We start from the raw sequence: 18,734 nt of genomic DNA on the forward strand, positions 1-18,734 counted from the left end.
GCTTTTCATTTTTTGCAGTGCTGGGAAAGGAAATGCTAGGAAAGCCTTATGCTAGGTAAGTGCTCAACCACTGAGCCACATGGTGAGCCCTGAAGGCATGCTTTTCATTGTGAGAGTTTCATTTTTCTTTCTGTTTTTTTTTTTTTTTTTTTAAAGAGAGAGTGAGAGAGGAGAGAGAGAGAGAGAGAAATTTTTAATATTTATTTTTTAGTTCTTGGTGGACACACATCTTTGTTGGTATTGTGGTGCTGAGGATCGAACCCGGGTCGCACGCATGCTAGGCGAGCGTGCTACTGCTTGAGCCACATCCCCAGCCCAGAGAGTTTCATTTTTCATGAACTAGAATTTAGTAGTTGTAGCTAGCACAAAAAGTAATTTTTAAAATGTGCCCGTCCTATACAGTGTTCAGGGGTTTGTGGAAGTCAGGCACAGGGATCGGCTTTCGTTGGGAATGAAGTGCGCGAGCCTCATGCTGCGTTGGACTGTCCCAGGGTGGAGACCGAGAGTTGGGAGAGCCATGATTTTGTCCTTAGGCAAGTCAGCTGGTAGCAGCTGTGTGATTGTATGGCCCTAACGGTGCAGACTGGCATCATTATGGGCTGTCTCTCCAGTGTGAGGCGAAGTGCCTGTGGTGCTCAGCCTTCTCCTGGACGCTGCTGTTGGTGCCTATGGCTGTAAACAGTGCCTTGCTGCATACCTCACTGTGGTCCTGTGTGCCGCCTCTAGTGGCCCAAGCTCCAGTGTTGAAGGATTCAGGGCCCACCGGCGGTGGCGAATTTGTCTGGGACAGCTTGGTCCTAGTCTTCCCTGATAGCCAAGTCCCTCCATTCACATCAGATTGGTTTCTGCTCAGCTGTCTGAACGTGGCTGCTCCAGAGCAGGCAGAGCAACTTGTGCCCATAGGCAGGGACAGTCAGGCCCAGCTCAGGCCACCAGCATCCCAGGCCACAAGAGATGTCCTCTTCTTGGAGTTCATCTGCCAACTGCCCTTAGGGCAAGTGGATCATGAGGAAGGACCAGGGCTGTGCTGTTGGGCACCGCCCTTTGCCATGCACTGGGAAGGGAGGCCTGGGCTTCATCTCCCAGCCCCAAGTTCTGTCTGTGGCCACATGTGGTGGGCAGTGTGTCAGTTGTCCTTCCTTGGGTCTGTTTGTCACTGGAGGCTGGAGGAGAGAGAAGCTGATAGGACCAGAGGCGCAGCTGCTTCTGCACATGCTCTGGCTCCTTCTTGCTCAGCTGCAGATCTTCCTTTATACTGAGGCCCCCAGGAGGGAGTGCTGGGTGGTGACTGAGTCCACACTGGGGCAGCCTGCAGTGCCTAGGACTGTAGTTTTTGTGTGGTCATGTGTTGAGAGCCACAGCCAAGTCAGGATGGCGCCTGGCACATTACCAGAAGGAGTGGTTGAGAGGTGACCGAGCCATTAAGATGATGATGATTAAGTTAAGCAGTGTATAATTGCTGTGACTGGATGATGCTGGATTAAACAGGCTGTCTATTCAGTTGTATATGGACCCCTGCTGTCCAGGAATAGGGCGGCTCCTGCTGCCTCAGGGAGTTCCCTTGAGTTCCGGTTGACCTCTCCAGGGATTCCTGGAGAGTTCGCATTGGTTGGTGTGTGGTGCTCCTGGAAGGGCAATAAAGGAGTTCCTGTTTGAACCTACAAGTGCCTCGTGGCGGCTGGGTTATTTTGTGCCCAGCCAGATGCGGCAGTCATGGTGTGCCCTGATCAGCCAGGAGCTCTGCGAGGTCTGAAGGGCACGTCTGGCTCTCTGGCCAGGGGCGCCCACAGGTGAAACCCAGCTGTCTTTGGCTACACACCTCCCCAAACCCACTTCTAGGCTTCTTGGGGTTGTGCAGGATCCAGGTTCTGTGGATGCAGGATTGACACTTGTTCCTTTCCTTGGTAGCTGTTGGCTGGGCCCATTCTCCTGCCACAGTGGGTCTCTTTGGCTCCTGGACACCAGCAAGAGAAAGTGCTGCCTTTCAGGAGCTCTGCTGAGCAGCCCTGCGAGGGCCCTCTTCCACTCCCAGGTCCGGGACTGGGCCCCTCTCAGAGTCTGCTCTGTTGCCCCCTGACTGTGTGCCTCTTCCTGTGGAAGGGCCTCTGGAGCCACTGCTGACGCGAGCGTCCTGCCTGGAGGAGCTGGAGCACCTGCGGCAAGGCTTTGCTCAGCAGCAGCAGCGAGACAGGAGCCAGCATGAGTCTGAGCTGGAGCAGCTACGGGTCTATTTTGAGAAGAAGTTGAGGGATGCTGAGAAGACTTACCAGGAGGACCTGACCCTGTTCCAGCAGCGGCTGCAGGAGGCCAAGGAGGAGCCCCCTTTGGGGTCTGGTGAAGTCAGGTACAGAGGAAGCAGTCGTCATGGAATGCTTCTGACGTGGGACCTTGGGCTGGTTCACATCCCATGCTTGCCATCTATGCCAGTAGAGACTGGTGGACTTGTTTTAGAAGTGTGCTCTGTGGTCTGGACTGGAAGTGAGATGCACCCTGTGGGTCCCTGGCTGGTGGCTCCTACTGTGGTCCCAGGATGCTGACTGAGCCAAAGGCAGACCTGGTCATCCCATCCTTGACCAAGGCCTCTGCTTTTGCACCTGGCCCAGGGAGAGTGGGTGGGTGCAGCTGAATGGTCACGTGTGAAGCTTTTAAACATTTTTTTTTTCTTAGTTCATCCTGTACGTTTTTAGAAGAGATGTCTTACGGAAAAAGAAAAGAACACTCTGATCAACTTGACCTTCGTCTTGAGCGGCAGAAGGTGATGGGCTTTGTTTTGATTGCTGAGCAAGGGTTGTGGTCGCTGATCTGTAACTTAGAAGTAACTGTGCTGGGTGTGGTGGTGCACACCTGTAATCCCATGGCTCCGGAGGCTGAGGCAAGAGGATCATAAGTTGGAGACCAGCCTCAGCAAAAGCAAGGTGCTAAGCAACTCAGTGAGACCCTGTCTCTAGGTAAAATACAAAATAGGGCTGGGGATGTGGCTCAGTGGTCAAGTACCTCTGAATTGCTGTCTGCCATGGTGCAGTGATCCAACCAGGGAGGGCTGCTCTCCTGAGGAGCACCTCTGTTGCCCACGAGTCCAGGCTGAGGGTCCCCCCTTCGCACTCTGGCAGCTCCATCCTGGCTGAGAGGCTGCCCCCGGCCCCCTCCCCTCAGTCACCTGGCTGACGTGCACTGATAGTCCAGGGGCTGTGCAGCTGTGTTTGGCTTTGAGTTTTGTCCAGAGCATCTTTCTGTCAACCTGTACGTTTCCTTTTCCTCCAGTTACCTCCATGCTGTAGTTTTCTGTCATTCTTTTGCTATTTCTTGCTTTTGACACTTGTTAACACTTGTGGCTAGTCTAGTAGAAGGGCCAGGAAGGGACACCGACATATTGATGGCTGTTGATGGCTGCACCAGGTTTTCCTGGGTGTGCAGTCTCCTGTGCTGGCCCTATCCAGCCGCCTCTCTCTCCACCCTCCTCCCCCAGGACCCTTCCCAGTCCCTGGTTTCTGTCATTTTTAACCTCTGTGGAAAGCACTCTCCAACAACTTTGGGCATGGATGCTGGAGCATCTGGGTTCCATGGAGACAGTGCGGTGTCTGCAGCACCCGCGGCTTGTGTGACCAGGTCATCTGATGTCATCTTTTGGGTGCCCGCAGCCCTGGGACCCTCTGTGCTAGGCAGTGCAGCCCTCAGCACTAGTGCTCTGCCTCTGAGTCCTGGGTTGTGGGGTCATCTGGCTTGGGGCTGCCATGACAGAGCACACCACCTGCCGCGTGAGCAATAGAGACTCATTCTGTTACAGCCACAGGTCTCATGGCCTGGCCCTTGGAGGCCCTTCTCCCTGGCTTATAGGTGGTATCTTCTCACCGAGTCCTCACATGGTGGTCCCTCTTGTGTGTGTCCTGCTCTCCTCTCATGAGGACGCCTGTCTGTTGGATTAGGGAATGCCCTGGTGACCTCACTTAATCTTGACATTTGCCTGTGAAGGTCCTGGGATCAGGACCTCAGCGAACGAATCTGGTAGGGGACCCGCGCGGTCGTCTCAGCCCTCAGGCTGTCACCCACGTGGCTGTGAACGACGGCCTTTCCTGAGTGTCCTCCTCCTCCCATCAGTGTGCAGGTGGGCAAGCAGGGCAGGCCACACCAGCTGCAGGGAAGCTCCACGCAGCCTCCCTGGTTTTCTGGTGCCCTAGCATAGCTGCACCTCAGCTCAGCACGCTCTGTCTCCTGGGCGCTATTCTCTGCAGCTCCTGGGGGCCCTTCCCTCCAACTTGTCCTACACCCCTGGCTGCCTGGGAACCATGCTTCTGCTGCGCCTCCTGCCTCAGATTGCTGTGGTGTTCCCTTCATGGGTGTGTGAGGGTGGCTGTGCCACAGTCTGCTCGGTCACATTTGAGCTGGTGTCACTATCACAGTCCTACTGTGACCTCTTTCTTGGCTGCCTATGGCTCTCAGGCTGGCACCTATGATCTGTAGCCTTTGTCTCCATCTGTCTGCACCTGCTTTGCACACTGGGGACCTGGGAGTGGGGGACGGCTTTTGAAGCTCAGGATCTTGCTCTGCCTGCTGTGTGTGCGAGGGCTGCTGAATACCTAAGTCCCTGGTTCTGTCGCTGCCATAGTCCCTGCAAGGCTCATGCTCCTCCGGAACGGGTCCTATGTACTCAGGCTGCTCTGGGTGGGAGGTTCTGTCTGTCGTTGACCCTGGTCATTCAGGAACGTTTCTTATCTCCATCATCATTTTCAGCCTCTGGCTTTGCTCTCTGTGTTTCTCTGTCCTCTTGTTCCAGCATTGAGGATAGGAGGCTTCTGCTCACCTCTTGAAGACCACCCTGGGTGTCCAGGGCGTTCTGTGTTCTGTGCCATCTGTTACGTTTCTGCCCAGGTCTCTGTGCTGTCAGAGGTGGGTGTTCTGTGCAGGTTGGTGACCTATAGCCGGCTCCCTTCCTGCTCTGTGTGTGACTTGAAACTTCCTCCTTGTGGACTTGTCCAGTGTCTGAGGAAGTCTGGCATTGGGTTCTGGAGAGCTCTGGAGAGATGGTGAGGACACCATGGAGGTGGGTCAGGTGTCCCATGTGGCTCGTGGTGTGGGCGAACACAACAAAGGGAAACAGAGCCTTCGCCAGAGTCGGGTTCTTTGAGGAGGAGTGGGGATCGGCAGCAGGGAGGTGCCCGAGTCCCGAGAGGTGGATGCTCAGGAAGTTGTTGAGGGACAGAGGGAGTGGTGGGAGAAGGTGAGCCGAGCCTTGGAGGGAGGTGCCAGGGAAGGGACACAGTGGCAGTTGGCCTGCAGCTGGCTCTCAGACCTTGGTCAGGCTCCCGCGTTGGCTCTCTGGGCCCCTGGGTGGGTGCTGAGTGCCAGGCGTGGTGTGGACTTAGGAGAGTCCCCAGTGCGAGATCTGAGGTTCAGGAGAGCTGGGTGCCTGTGCAGGCCCCTCCCTCCTGGACACTCCTTGGGCACTCCTCGGGCACTATGGAAGGAGAACCACAACCGTGCTCCTCGTGACCTCAATTCTTTTGGGTGGAGGGGACGTTTTAGGAGTGCCCTGCCTGAGTCCACTCCTGGCTCTTGGGTGACAGTGGGTCATGTCAGGTCCCAGGCCTCTACTGCACTTATTTTCCCCGGAGTGTCTAAGCAAGGCCCCTCGGGGAGAGGAGGTGTTTGCAGTGACTTTAACTCTTGGTCTCCTGTCCTGGTTGTTGCGTCCTGATTAGAACTTGTTTCACAGAATCCTGGTCACCAGTGGGCTTTGGTCTCCTGCTTTCCCAGGGACTCAGGGTCGTGTGACAGCTGTGAGTGTTATGGCCATGCTGTGTCTGCCAGGCTACCTCTGGTCAACATTGTTTACGCAGGGTCTTGTTCCAGATGTTCTGACAGGCCTTTGCCCTCCCTTGTCTCATCTGACCTTGTGGAGCCGATGGCAGGACTGCTGTGGACTGGTCCACTGCACTAAGCCTTCTTCAAGCCCCAACCCCCTGGTGTCTGCCTGCTGCCTGATGCTCAGGCGAAGGAGTCTTCTGATTCCACAGCACACGCTTGGTGGTGCATGTTGTCCTCAGCCTGCAGCTGCTGCAGCTGCAGCTTCTCCAGGCTGTGCTGGGCAGTGATGGAAGGGGAGGGGCAGCTGGACACACCTGTGTCTTGGTGAGGTTCATGGGGTTGCCTGTGTGGTCACTCATTCTGGCAGGGCATTCACCATTTCTTTGAACACAGAAGCCAGTGCCTTCAGTGGTACCAATAGCAAGTAAGGTGCCCAGGCTCAGCGTGTCTGTCCTGCGTGGTTTACAGATGGGGCCAGCGTGGGATTCCTCCCTCCACGTCCAGCATGAGGACCAGCTGGACAGATGCCTCCTGGGACCTGAGGTGTTGGAGCTAGAGCCACTCCAAGCTGTGCCTTCAGACCAGCACAGCCAAGGTGCGCCTGTCTCCTTGTCCTTGCCCTGCTGCAAGCTGGGCCTGCAGGGGTGTCCTGTCGATGTACACCATTCAGGATGGATTTCTTGGCCACGTCTGCTGAAGCTGGACCATGAGCCTGGCACCTGGAAGTGCACCCCAAGCCGGTCCTGAGGCACAGGTTAAATCCGGCAGGCTGGCCTGGGTGGGAGCCTGCGCTCCTGGCCCAGCCCGTTCTAGGTGGCTCTCTCCAGGCAGGAGCAGGTCTGCCTGTGGCAGTACCCTGGGGTCACAGGTTGCTGGGTCATAGGAGGGGAGCTTTCCTGGGGTCCTGCTGTGCTCCTGTCAGAAGGTAGACCAAGCCCGCAGCGTGTCCAGGCAGAGCAAGGGTGGCTTGTGGGGTTATTGGGAGGTGGCAGGATGGGGAACCCTCTCATCTCAGAGGCGTGGTGATGGACCTGGACAGTGGCCACCGACAGAGATCCCAGGAAGGTGGGCAGCCGAGGGCAGCTGGTGAGAGACATGATAGTGGTGCCACTCTAGCCCCACCCTGCCCTGGGCACTGCAGTCTTCCTAGTAGAGGGGAAGGGCCAGGGCCGAGGGGCCCGTGAAGGAGTGGAAGGGTCAGGCTCCACATTGGGTGCTGTGGCAAGAGCCCATCTTTTTTTTTTAATTTGTTTTAATTAGTTATACATGATAGTACAATGATTTTGATATATCATACATTTGAATCAGATGGGATATAATTTCTCACTTTTCTGAGTGTACAGGTTGCAGAATCAAGAGCCCATCTTTTGGCTAAGAGCATACTTGGGGCTGGAGGGGGAAAGTCCTGAGGAGCAAAGCCCCAGACACAGCCTCAGACACACCCTCTGCCGTCCTCTTGTCCTTCCTGCATCAGGGTGCCTGCTCACAGGCTTTGGTGGTGGTCCGTGTTTGCCCTGTGACATGTCTTGTTGTCACTCTGACTGAACCTTTGTTTCCCTCTTCTGTAGAGGGTGACCTGGGGAGGCAGTGTGCCCAGCGCTCACAGTCCCAGCCCTCTGGCCTCATGCCCTCAATCCCCGTCCTGTGTTGAGCTGTGGCAGGTTTTACATCCTTCCTGCTCTGAAGGAGTATCTTGGGCAGGCAGGGTATGCCTGCAATAGGGCACAGCTGTGCCCCCAGGGTGGGCATGGAGAAAACCCGCCCCATCCTGAGTTGGCACCAGGACCTTTGCCTGGTCTGTGCACAGCCGGTGTCACTGAAGTGCACTTTTGCTGGCACTGCCTCTGGGTGGGCCATGGTGCGTGACTGCTTCCTTCCCTCCTTGTTCCACAGAGACCGAACAGGTACATCACCAGTGTGTGCAGGATGTGACCTTGAAGGAGGACATGCAGGTTGCCGCCAGAGTTCTGGCTTTGGAAGCTGAGCACAAGGTCAGACTGTCTCTTCTGCAGACTGAACTCAAGGAACAAATCGAACTCTTAAAAATAGAAAACAGAAACTTACAGGAGAAGTTGCAGCACGAGACCCGTCTGAAAGAGGATCTGGAGAGTGTGAGTAGTGGCCAACACAGGCTCATGGCCCATATGGGCACAGGAGGTCCTGGGGCTCACAGTGTGGTGTCTGTGCATTGACCACAAAATCTTGAGATTGGCCCTTGTACTGAAGTGCCAGCAGTGGTTTCCAAGATGGGGCTCATTATGGTAAGAGAGCACCCAGCCTGTGTCGGCACAGGTCTGACTCCTTCAGAGACTGGTCGGTGTCCTCGGGCTACTGGGAGAGGGACCTGCCACTTCTGTCATCCTTCTCGTGTCTTAAGTCTTGTTCCTCATCTCTAGGCTCTTCCTGGTGATGGTTGCCACGGTGCAGAGCCTGCATTCCCAGCCCCTTCCTAGCCACAGTTGAGTGTGGACAGCACCTGAGAGGCATTGTTACCCAACCAGTGTAGGCCCAGGCCTTAGAGCCTTGCTTAAATGCAGATGAAAGTGAATGTGCAGAAACCCCTCTACTTTGCATGTGTGTATTGACTAAACTCTTCTCAGTTCATGCTCGTGACTGGATGTGACCACTTGTCTGCTGTGCCCTCTGCTTCACCCCTTTGTTCGTCCCTGCAAGCATCTCTGTGGGTTTTCATCTTCATCAGAAGAGCTTGGAGGAAGCTGTTTCTGATGTGAGTTTTCCTGGGCTGCTGTTTACATCGAGGCCCTGTAAGGATGTGGAGCAGGGTAGGGCTAAGGGCGACCTGTGGAAAGCCCTGTGGGCGTAGAAGCTGTTGACCGGGGACAGGCCTTCCTGAGTGCTTTTCCCAGGCCACTGCTGTCTCTGATCACCAGTCACCAGAAAAGGGAGGTGGGACTATCTGTCTCTCTTCCTCGTCTGTTAGTTCTCTGTGTTGCGTGTGCCTGTGCTGTGCAGTCTTCCTGGGAAAGCAGCCCTTTGGTCGTCATGGCACTTGTCTTGGAACCGTGTCTGTAGATGCAGACTTGCTGACCTTGTGCGTTTCGAGTCCATCATTTTGCCTTCTCTCCCAAGGCCCTGGGCCTCCTGCAGACCTGTGCCGGCAGTGAGGGTCTGTGAGGCTGGAGCGGTGGTTGGCTAGCCCCTTTATTGCCTTCTACATGTGTTCTTTTTGTTTTTTTTTCCTCTGCTCGTTTTTTCTCACTTTTGGAATTATTTGAGTGTTTGCTGGATAGATGCTAACGTATCTGTTGGCTTCTGAGTTACAGTTCTCTGCATTGTTTTCCATGTTTGCTCAAGAGATGAGTTCACAGTAGAATCCATAGGATACCATTTCACAGAAGCTGTAAGAATTCGTCATTGTGTAGATGTATCTTTCACCTCCGCTTTGTAGTACATTTTAGCAGTTCTGCATCCCCCTATGTTGTAAAATCCACCATACCACATGTAGGATTTACTCTGAAAAGTCATGTATTTGAGAGAAATACGTCTCCATCTTGGACTTTTATACCATTTCTGGAGTCCTTCACTTCCTCCCAAGGATCTGAGTTTATCTTCAGTTGTAGAATTTCCTTTAGCATTTCTTGCTATGCTTGCTGCAAAAGATTTCTTTTATTTAAAAAGGTCTTTATTTCACATTCATTCTGTAAGTTGTAGATGGACACAATGCCTTTACTTTATTTACTTCTAATGTGGTGCTGAGGATTGAACCCAGTGCCTCACACGTGCCAGGCAAGTGCTCTACTACTGAGCCACAACCCTAGCCCTCACCTTCATTCTTGAAGAATATTTTTTGATACATAAAAATGTCTGGGATGACAGATTTTTTTTGGTCAGATATTGTTAGACTCTTTTTGCTGGTTTCATTGTCTGTGTCCTCTTGGGCTGGTCTCCATTGGTTGTGTTTTCTTTGCACCCTGGGTCATATGTTCCTGTGTGTTTGTGTATCAGCTAACTTGAGCTGTATCCTGGACATTGTGCCTATTGTGTGAAGACTCTGGGTTCCGCTAGGATCTGTTGAAGTCTTGTTTGCTTCAGCAGGCAAGCGTGGCCAAATTGGACTCATTGTGTCCGTCTCCTCTGTGTTGGACCAAGCATGGTGTGCTCAGTTCTTTTGGCTCTAGCTGGCCTGTTTTGGAGTCAGCCTGTGCCCATGTCCATCAGGCTCAGCCTGAGATTTGGGCAGCGGCTGGCTCTTCCTAAGAGCTTCCCCTCACTCTCCTGTTTTGGCACACACAGGTAAGGTGGTAGGAGTTCCTGGGTAGGGTATCTTGGCTCCTGCTGCCAGCCTGAAGCCTTGGAAGGAAGACAGCCTGGTGCCCTTCCTTCTGTTTGTGGGGCCACTGCTTCCTCAGCTCTCTCCAGGCCTTGAGTGGTCACCAGCACTTGCTCATTTTACAGTTGCTGTCCCTGGGAGGTTGATCTGATCGGAGCTGCTCAGCCAGGCCAGGACCAGGCCTAGACTTCAGTTTTTTAATTTTTTAATTTTTATTTTTTTTTAGAGAGAGAGAGAGAGAGAGAGCGCGAGCGTGAGAGCGAGAGAGAATTTTTAAATATTTATTTATTTATTTTTTTAGTTCTCGGCGGACACAACATCTTTGTTTGTATGTGGTGCTAAGGATCAAACCCGGGCCGCATGCATGCCAGGCGAGCGCGCTACCGCTTGAGCCACATCCCCAGCCCCTAGACTTTATTTTTTATTATTGTTTTAGACTTTATTTTTAAGTGAGAAGTTGAGGTCAGCCTTTTATACCTTATTTTGGTTTGGGTTTGTTTCTTGTTGATGACATTTAGAGCTTTATTGACCTACTTTCTTCCTTTTCAAATCTGGAATGTGTGCCTGTGCTCAGTTTTCTCGTTTATCTGCCTGCGTACAAAATCACTTCAGGGTTACCCGTTTAACTCACTGGCGTTCAGGAACGTGGACCCCAGGACTGTCTGCTCGTCTCTGGGACCTCCCATCTTCCTGCTGTGGGGGTCTCTCTTGGGTCATGGTGGAGGAGCCTCCAGCCCTGGCCCTGCTACAGTCATGTGTCCCTGGGTTAGCTTTTATTGAAGCCAGGGGACAGTGTTGAGTGAGCCCGTCTTAGGCCCCTCCACTGGCATTGCTGTGCTCAGCATAACACCTGTGCTGGAAAAGTTCCCTCTCTTCAGAGATGGGTTTCAGTCATTGCTTCTGAAAAGTCTTTCCCTTTAATTTTTTTCCTCTTAAATAAAATTTTGCTTCTCTAGGTAAAACGTAGTTTGTTAGAAGATCACCAGGAAGAACTAAATAAAGCTGAGCAGAAGGTTCAGCTACTGAAACAAGAGTTCAGAAACAAAGAAGTGGAGTGGGAGCTTTTACGCGAGGACCTGAGGAGAGAAGCTGAGGAGAACTTAGCCTCAATGTGCCGTGAGCTAAAAGAAAAGGCTGAGTCTGAGAAGCAGTCTGCTGTGAGCAGGTTTGAGCGTCGGGAAGCTGGGATGAGGCACCTGCAGGACCAGCAGGCCGCACAGATCCTGGCCCTGGAGAAGTCCCTGGCGGAGCAGCAGGGCCGCCTGCGGCAGCTAGAACAGGCCCTTGCTGGGGACGAGGCTCTGCCCTGCAGTGGGTGCGGCCAGGACCCCCCTGTAGCTTCGGACGGGCAGCGTGGCACACTCCTCCAGGGGAAGGAAGAGTGTGCCCTTCAACTGATGCAGGCTCGGAACAGGTGGGTGACTCGGGCTGTTGGGTGGTATGCAGCTGTCTCCAAGGTGCCAGGCAGGCTGAGGGAGGCCCTGGGAGGATGGAAGCCCAGTGGGTGCTCAGCCAGGTGGGAGGGTGGGAGCCGGAGGGGGTGTGATGCCCAAGTCTCACTCTTAAAGCAGCAGGGCACCTTTGTGCCCCATAACAGATGTGTGGTGACGGGTTGGTGACCTCCCATGGAGGCTGCACTCCTTTTGTGACATTAGTGCACATATACCTTTCGTGCCTCTCTGTGTGTTCTGACCTTTCAGCAGCAGCCAGGTGTGGTGGTGCATGCCTGTAATGGAAGGCGGAGGCGGGAGGATGTCAAGTACGAGGGCAAGACCCTGTCTTAAAACAATATGTCAAGGGCTGGGGTGCAGCTTAGTGGTGGAGTGCCCCTGAGTGCAACACCCAATCCTGGAAAAAAACAACAGACACAAAACAGCAGTAAACCTGCCCCACCCATAAGGCAGGCAGGTTACCCACATGACTGACTGGGTTTTACGTGTACAGTTTTTTTTTTTTTTTATTTTTTAGTTGGACACGATATCTTTATTTATTTATTTTTATGTGGTGCTGAGGATTGAGCCCCAGGCCTTGCATGTGCTAGGCAAGCATTTACTGCCGAGCCCCAGCCCTAGCCCTAGGTTTTTTTTTTTTTTATTTTTTAGTTATACATGAACACAATATATTTATTTTGTATATTTATTTTTATGTGGTGCTGAGGATCGAACCCAGTGCCTCACATGCAAGAAGCAAGCTCTCTGCCACTGAGCCACAACCCCAGTCCTTACGTGTGCGGTTTTAAATACTTTTTCTAAAACCTTCACTTGCCTAAAGTTTTGGATAGGTTCAGAGCCCGCCTAGGTCCTTTCCTTTGGTGCACCTCCGTCCTTGCTCTGGTTGCCCCAGTGTCCTTGGTAAGGGGCCGTTGGGCCTGGTGCTGGCTCTGCCCAGCATGTCCCTCCTTCCTCGTCAGCTTTCTCATGCCACAGGTGTGCGAGAGTTATGCTTTAGACCCCCGACTTGACTTTAGCCCAGACCCGCCACATTGGTCTAACTTCCAGCCCCACAGGACCTCTGTGTCTATGTTATGGAGGGCAGTCTGTGGAAGCCCCTGGACATTCATAGTGCCCAGCGGGGCAGTGCCTGTCTTCCACTGAACATGGTGGAATGCACCGTGAGGGGAGCCGTGCCCACAGCGGAGCTCGGTGCTTCCCTAGCGCTTGTGGTTCCAGGTTCCTCCTGGCTCTTGATGAGATTCTCCTCCTCCTTAGAAGCTGGTTTCACTGCCCATCTGGCTTCTTACTGCTCTTTCTCAGGCGCTTGTGCTGCTTTGCGACCCTGCGAACATGCTTCCCTTTCGAGGGTCAGGTGGCCCAGGATGGGAGTTAGGGGCCTTGAAGAGTGACTGGGGTGTCTACCCTGCTTGGTCCTCAGAGATGTGTGTACAGTCTCCCTGTGGGTGCTGGGTCCTTCCTGCTGCCTGAGCCCTGGCGACTCCCCTGGCTCTCCCCTGAGGACAGTTAGAGATCAGGGCCGAGGTTCTGAACCACCCAGGTCAAGTGGAAAATGTGGCTCAGGGATTGCAGGGGGCCAGTGCAGCATGGTCATGGGTCCTGCCGCCCCCGCTCACCTGGGATGTTGCCTCAGGTTTTTGGAGGAGCGTAAAGAGATCATGGAGAAGTTTGCTGCGGACCAAGATGCTTTCCTGCGGGACGCTCAGGAGAAGCACGCCCACGAGCTCCAGCTCCTGCAGCAGGGACACCAGCAGCAGCTTCTGACCTTGAGGACAGAACTTGAGAGCAGGCACCAGGTGGAGCTGGCCGAGTTGGCGGCCACCCTGGAGAGGGAGCAGCAGGTGCTCCTCGAGGCTCGAGTGGCCGAGCTGCAGATGAAACACACTGCTGAAATCAGTGCTCTGGAAACGAGACATTCGTCGAGCCTGGATGCTCTGGAGTCCTGCTACATGTCTGGGGTTCAGGCCATTCAGGACCAGCACAGGCAGGCTCTGGAGCTTTTGCGAGCAGAGCTTGAGGAACAGCTGCAGAAAAAGGACTCTTCTCACCAAGCAGTTTTGACTCAGGAGTTGGAGAAACTTAAGCTAAAACATGAGAAGGAGCTTCAATCTGCCAAGGACAGCCTGAGAATGGAAATGCGTGCCAAACACACAGAGCAGCTGAAAGCCCTGGCCGTGGAGCTCCAGGGTGCGCACCAGGTGAGGCCTGGCCCTCGGCCCTGTGCTCGTATTCTGTGCTCTTGCCCCATTTTAGAGCCATGCTGGTTCTTTAGTCAGGCACTTGGGTTCTGGTACAGAGGAGTTTGTAGGGAAGTCCCTAGACGTGCAGCCCTGACCCTGCGGTCAAGGGCGAGGACCTGTATAACCTTCCTACTACAGAGCCTTGCACTTCCTCTGCTCTCCTCAGCCTGGGGACTTCATCTCCCTGAATGGGCACGGCTACTGTTTGTGCTACAAGTTGCTCCTGGGATGCCAGGCCTTATGCATGCCAGGGCAGTCTCCCTACTTGGGAGGGTGGGTGCACTTGGTCTCAGCATCCACACTGGTCCAGGAAGATGGAGCTGGGCCTTCTCTGGGTTGATTCAGAGAGCAGTCTGATGCCACGGGATGTGCCTAGGCAGGTGCCTGCCCTTGGGAGCACTCTTCCACTCTGTCAAAGGCAGGTAGATGCTGGGCGGGTTCAGTGGTTCCTGGGCATGGATTTAAACCTGTAGGTCTTGGTCCGTTGACTTATGGATGTAGTGTTCCAGGAGACTGTTCAGAAAGGAGAACCGTACCACTTGATTGGTGGCAGAATTTGTGGTAGAAAGCATGTGGAAAGTTAATTGCTCTGTGCACCTGGCAAGGCTGTGGGGGGTGTGCAGGGCCCTGGGTGGGTGTGCTGGAGCACACCACCTGCGGATGGAGGAGGAGACCTTCTGGAGGAAGAGAGGGTAGTGGCGTTGGGCAAGCTGGGTGCTGAGGCTCTGCTCCTGGAGCACCACACAGACTGCCCTGCAGCAGCTGGGGGACACACATGCAGCCCTGGCTGAGGTGCAGCCACAGTGAGCAGAGCAGGCTGGGCCACGGGAGCAGACTGAGCAGGTGAGTGCTGCACGCAGCTCCCAGGGCCTCTGAGTCTCCACCAGAGCTCCACAGTGCCTGCTCATGGGTGCTGGGTGTCTGCTCCAGGGTCAGCTCTATTGGGAGCAGAGCCCACTGAGATGCACTGGAGCTGATGCCTTATCCTTGCAGTCTCTGGAGGGCAGAGCCCTGGTGTGGGCCTGGAGGGCAGCAGGTGGCTCCTGGGTGTTGATATTCTGGCAGCTGCACACAAAAGGGGTTGATGGGACTGCTGACCTAGGCAAGTGTTGACCCAAGCCCGTGGGAGACATGGCCCTGGGGTGAATGGCCAGGGTGTTGGTGTCTGCTGGACTGGCTGATGGTGTAGTGGTGCATGGAACCTGGGGGTGATGGGGAGGTCACGGTCTCTGTGTTGGTGCCATTTCTGTGAGGGTGTCGAGGGTGGCGTGAGTGAGCTGCACAGAGTTGTGACTTTTGTCCACACATCAGGATGGGGTTTTAGAAGTGTGGAAAATAAGACTCTCTAATGTCTCATTTCTAACCATAAAGTGAGGCCCTCAACTTTGCCCAGGTTTGCTGGGTTAGTAGTTGATAGTTGCTGTTCTTACTTGGGGGTGACATCGGGACTCATTTCTAAAGTTAGTGTTTAAGCTGTTTGTTCACGAGGATGTTCCCTAAATGGGCACTAGAGATCACAAAGATAAGTGGAAGTGTGACAATGAGATTTATTTTCTGTGTTTAAAAGTCCTGGAGTCTGGTCTGCGTATTCCCCTTGAGATGCAGCCCTGAGGAATGGTCTCAGAGGGGCCAGGTGGTCACCAGGAAGACAAAGACACCTGACCCAGGGAGGTACTGGGGATTTGAGACCCAGGTGGCACTGGTACACCTGAGGAGGCTGGGTGCGTGTCCTGGAGGCTAGTGGTTGCCCGTACCTTGGTTTATGAGTTGGGGTTGTTAGGCACTGCCCCTGTCTCCTGAGGTGCCACCTTGAGCTGCAGACTGTGGAGGGTGTGCAGCACGTCCTGCAGGAGTCAGGTCCTGTTGTCTGCGGAGCCCTCTAGTCATGGACTCGCAGCTTCTTCCCGGCTTACCTGTGAAGCATCCAGGTATTGCCAACTGTCCTAGCTTGTGACCTAATGCTGGGTTCACAAAAACTGACTACTCCAATAACTCAAGAAAACTACAAAGAAAGCACGCAACCACACAGAAATACCTTTTTCAATAATTCAGAGACGACTCTGTGAACTCAAGGGTCTGTGGAAAGAGATCGAGCCTCTGGAATTCTTTATTCTTATATAGGGAACCTACAAGAAGAGGTTCCATGGAACATTCTATACCAAAAAGGGTAAAGGGGTAGGGTTACAAGGGAACAGATGAGTGTAGCTTAACCCCTCTGGGTGCCGCCTACTCCTAGGGCCATACCTTGTTGTCCAAGCGAGGGAAAAGACTGAGTCATGAGTGACATGCTAGACTACATTGATCTTTCAGATGGCCAGGTGCATCAGGACTCACAGGTGTGTGCATTTGGAGTGGCTCCCCACACCCAGGAGTTGTGTGCCTTTCCACACTGTGTGTGGCCTTTGTTCCCGGCTCAGCACCTCTGTTCCCTGGCGAGGTGCACAGTGCTCAGGACCATCACCGAGCACTCTCCCCATCCCAGGGGATGTGCGTGACGGACGCCTCTTATGTGATCCAAGGTGTCTGGATCTCACAGGCAGAAGCAGCTGGGCTATGGGGAAGTGAGTTGCTGAAATCAAATAATTTGATGACCCCTTGTCCTGCCACCCAGCAGGTGCACACCAGTTCTGGTGCCTCAGTGCCCAGTGGGGACTTTAGCCTGGTCTATCTGAGACGCCAACAGGGCCTTGGTGGCGTGAGCCCTGATGAGCCCCTGCCTCTTCCTGCTGTGCTCATGGGATCGGGACCCACATGGCCTTGTGCGTGCTGCGTCTTGAAGTTCTTGCCTATGGCAGTGATTGGGGGCTCTCTGTTCTCTACCCTGTGGGTGGGTCTGCAGGTGAGGTCAGACCTGCCAGGTGCGTGGGATACTTCCTCTGGTGTCCCTCCAGCTCTGCCCTCAGCCATTATAGGAACCATGCAGGGTGCTCCCTGGCATGCCAGGGCCATTGTCCCAAAATAGCAGGGACATGCTGTTCTTGCCATGTGGCCATGCTCTGCCCAGGCCACAAATAATCTTGCACCTGTCTGAGGAGCAGAGTTGTTTATCAGCAGTCTCGTCTGGCCTGTGTGTGTGAGGCGATCGATGACTTCAAGTGACTGCCACTCAGAGTGTGTTCGAGAACAGCGTTCTTTAAAAACGTAAGCTCTTTTTTTTTGGCTGGAAATTGTGTCCTGTGGAAAAGCCTCTGCTGGTGACAGCAAGAGGTCTGAGTGCAGAAGGGAGTTGCGAGTGCCAGTGGCCACTGTGGGCAGCTGCTGCTCTTGGGCAACAGCCAGGTCTGCTCATAAGTCAGTCTTGCAAGTGTGGAGAGAAGCCGTGGCGAGCCGTGGTGTGGACCCAAGGTCTTCCTGCACTCTTGGCCAGCTCCCCACCCTAGCTCCCCTCCAGGTGCATCCGCCTGGCTCTTGAATGACTCCGATACATGTATCTTCTGTGATTATGTGGAGTTTCAGAAAAACCTGAGAATGATGTTTTAAAAACACACCTTCTCATTATTGGCTGGCCCTTTAGGACAGGTGAGTTGAAGTAATGATCCAGGCTGGAGATGGAAATGCAGTCTGTGGAGGGGCTGCTAGGGCGGGGCCTCTCCTGAAGGGCAGTGCCACCTGGGCCGCATGTCTGTCCTACTGTGGGGCTGGCCCAGGTCTTGCTGGGCGGAATAGCCTGATGTCTGAAGGAGGCCAGTTGGCCTGCCAGTGTGGGAGCTCTGTGCCTTGCCACCGGTCTATCTTTGTGTCTAACTGCTTAAGCCTCCCGGGCACAGGGCAGGCGATAAAGTGGCCCAGTCTGACCTCCAGTAGAAGGCCTGGGTTCAGCCTTGCCTTCTGTGCTGCAGGCCCTGAGGCCGGCCTTTCCGCCAGGCTCCTCCAGAGTCACCTCTGCGCCCTGCCCACGATCAGTGACACTGAAGCCCAGACTGTCTGTGGGATGGAGTTTGGGGCCTTGTGGGGGTTGGTACTCGTGGACCATACTTAGCCTCCCAAGGCAACCTTGCTCAGGTCTGCTTTTACACATTCGGCATGGACACAAGATTTTCCCGTGAAAAAAGTGTTTTATGCCTCAGAAGCACTTTCAGAGAAGCACCGAGTTCAGCCCCAGCTGATGGAGGACGCTGAGGACAGGCTTAAAGCCTGGCACCTCACATGAGAGCCTGTCCCTGCTCAGCTCCTGATGGCAAACTCCACACGCACCACAGGGTGGCCTCTTCCTGCCAGGGTCCTCCAGAAGGAATGGGGATGTTTTAGGTTAGGGTTCTTATCAGGGTGGAAAGGGAGCGTGGCTTTGTGGGCCTGGCATGCCTGTGGGCCTCAGGTGGGTTGCTCCTGAGTCCACCCACTGCTGGGGACACACATAGCACAGCTGTCAGCCTTGCCTCTCAGGCAGCTGCAGCTCCCTCCTGGTTGGCGAGAGAGGGGTTGGGGAGAACAGGCTGACTGGGAAGGCTTGCACCTGCCACAGCCAAAACTGCTTGCAGAGAGGTGATCAGAACCATTTGAAGAAAGAATGATCAGGAAGTGATGCCTGTTGGTCAGAAGTGACGTCTAGAACTTGCCATGGGAGCCTGCATTCTGATGATGGCAACTAGGTAGAGTCTGGGCTCCCCACGCTGGAGACCTAGACCCAGGGGGCTCTGGTGTTGATGACCTAGGTGCTGTGGGAACCGGGCCACGCACCACCTTGAGAAAGAGAGCAGGGTACTTGGGGCCTCCCTCTCCAGCCCTGCAGTCCTCCAGGTACACAGCTGCTGGACGTCCCGATACTGCCCTCACCATGCAGACAGAGGAAGAAGCCTCATTCTCAGTTTCCACCAGTTAAAACAGCTCCGTTCTCGCGTGCGGGGGGCTTTCCTGGGTCACCTTTGCCAGGCGCTCACAGTTCAATGCTGCTGCTTAGCTCAGTTTCCTGCTGGGAAGGGCTGTCAGCCCTGAGTCTTGCTTGCTGCTTTG

The 18,734-nt window shown here is 54.2% G+C and overlaps 1 protein-coding gene across 10 annotated transcripts in view; it reads left to right on the forward strand.

The window, feature by feature from the left end:
- The window catches only part of Pcnt (pericentrin), a 96,714-nt gene that overhangs the window by 24,512 nt on the left and 53,468 nt on the right, over positions 1–18,734 (forward strand). For 9 of the 10 annotated variants that reach the window (XM_078044816.1, XM_078044819.1, XM_078044818.1 and 6 more), the window contains 6 exons: positions 2,101–2,344; positions 2,668–2,755; positions 6,271–6,397; positions 7,696–7,913; positions 11,050–11,507; positions 13,178–13,742. In XM_078044816.1, coding sequence (XP_077900942.1) covers positions 2,101–2,344; positions 2,668–2,755; positions 6,271–6,397; positions 7,696–7,913; positions 11,050–11,507; positions 13,178–13,742 — 1,700 coding nt within the window. The remainder of the gene's footprint in view (positions 1–2,100; positions 2,345–2,667; positions 2,756–6,270; positions 6,398–7,695; positions 7,914–11,049; positions 11,508–13,177; positions 13,743–18,734) is intronic. The other variant, XM_078044823.1, reaches the window with a different exon arrangement.

This window comes from Ictidomys tridecemlineatus, chromosome 3 (assembly GCF_052094955.1).
Source record: "Ictidomys tridecemlineatus isolate mIctTri1 chromosome 3, mIctTri1.hap1, whole genome shotgun sequence".
In the NCBI taxonomy this organism is placed as follows: Eukaryota; Metazoa; Chordata; class Mammalia; order Rodentia; family Sciuridae; genus Ictidomys; species Ictidomys tridecemlineatus.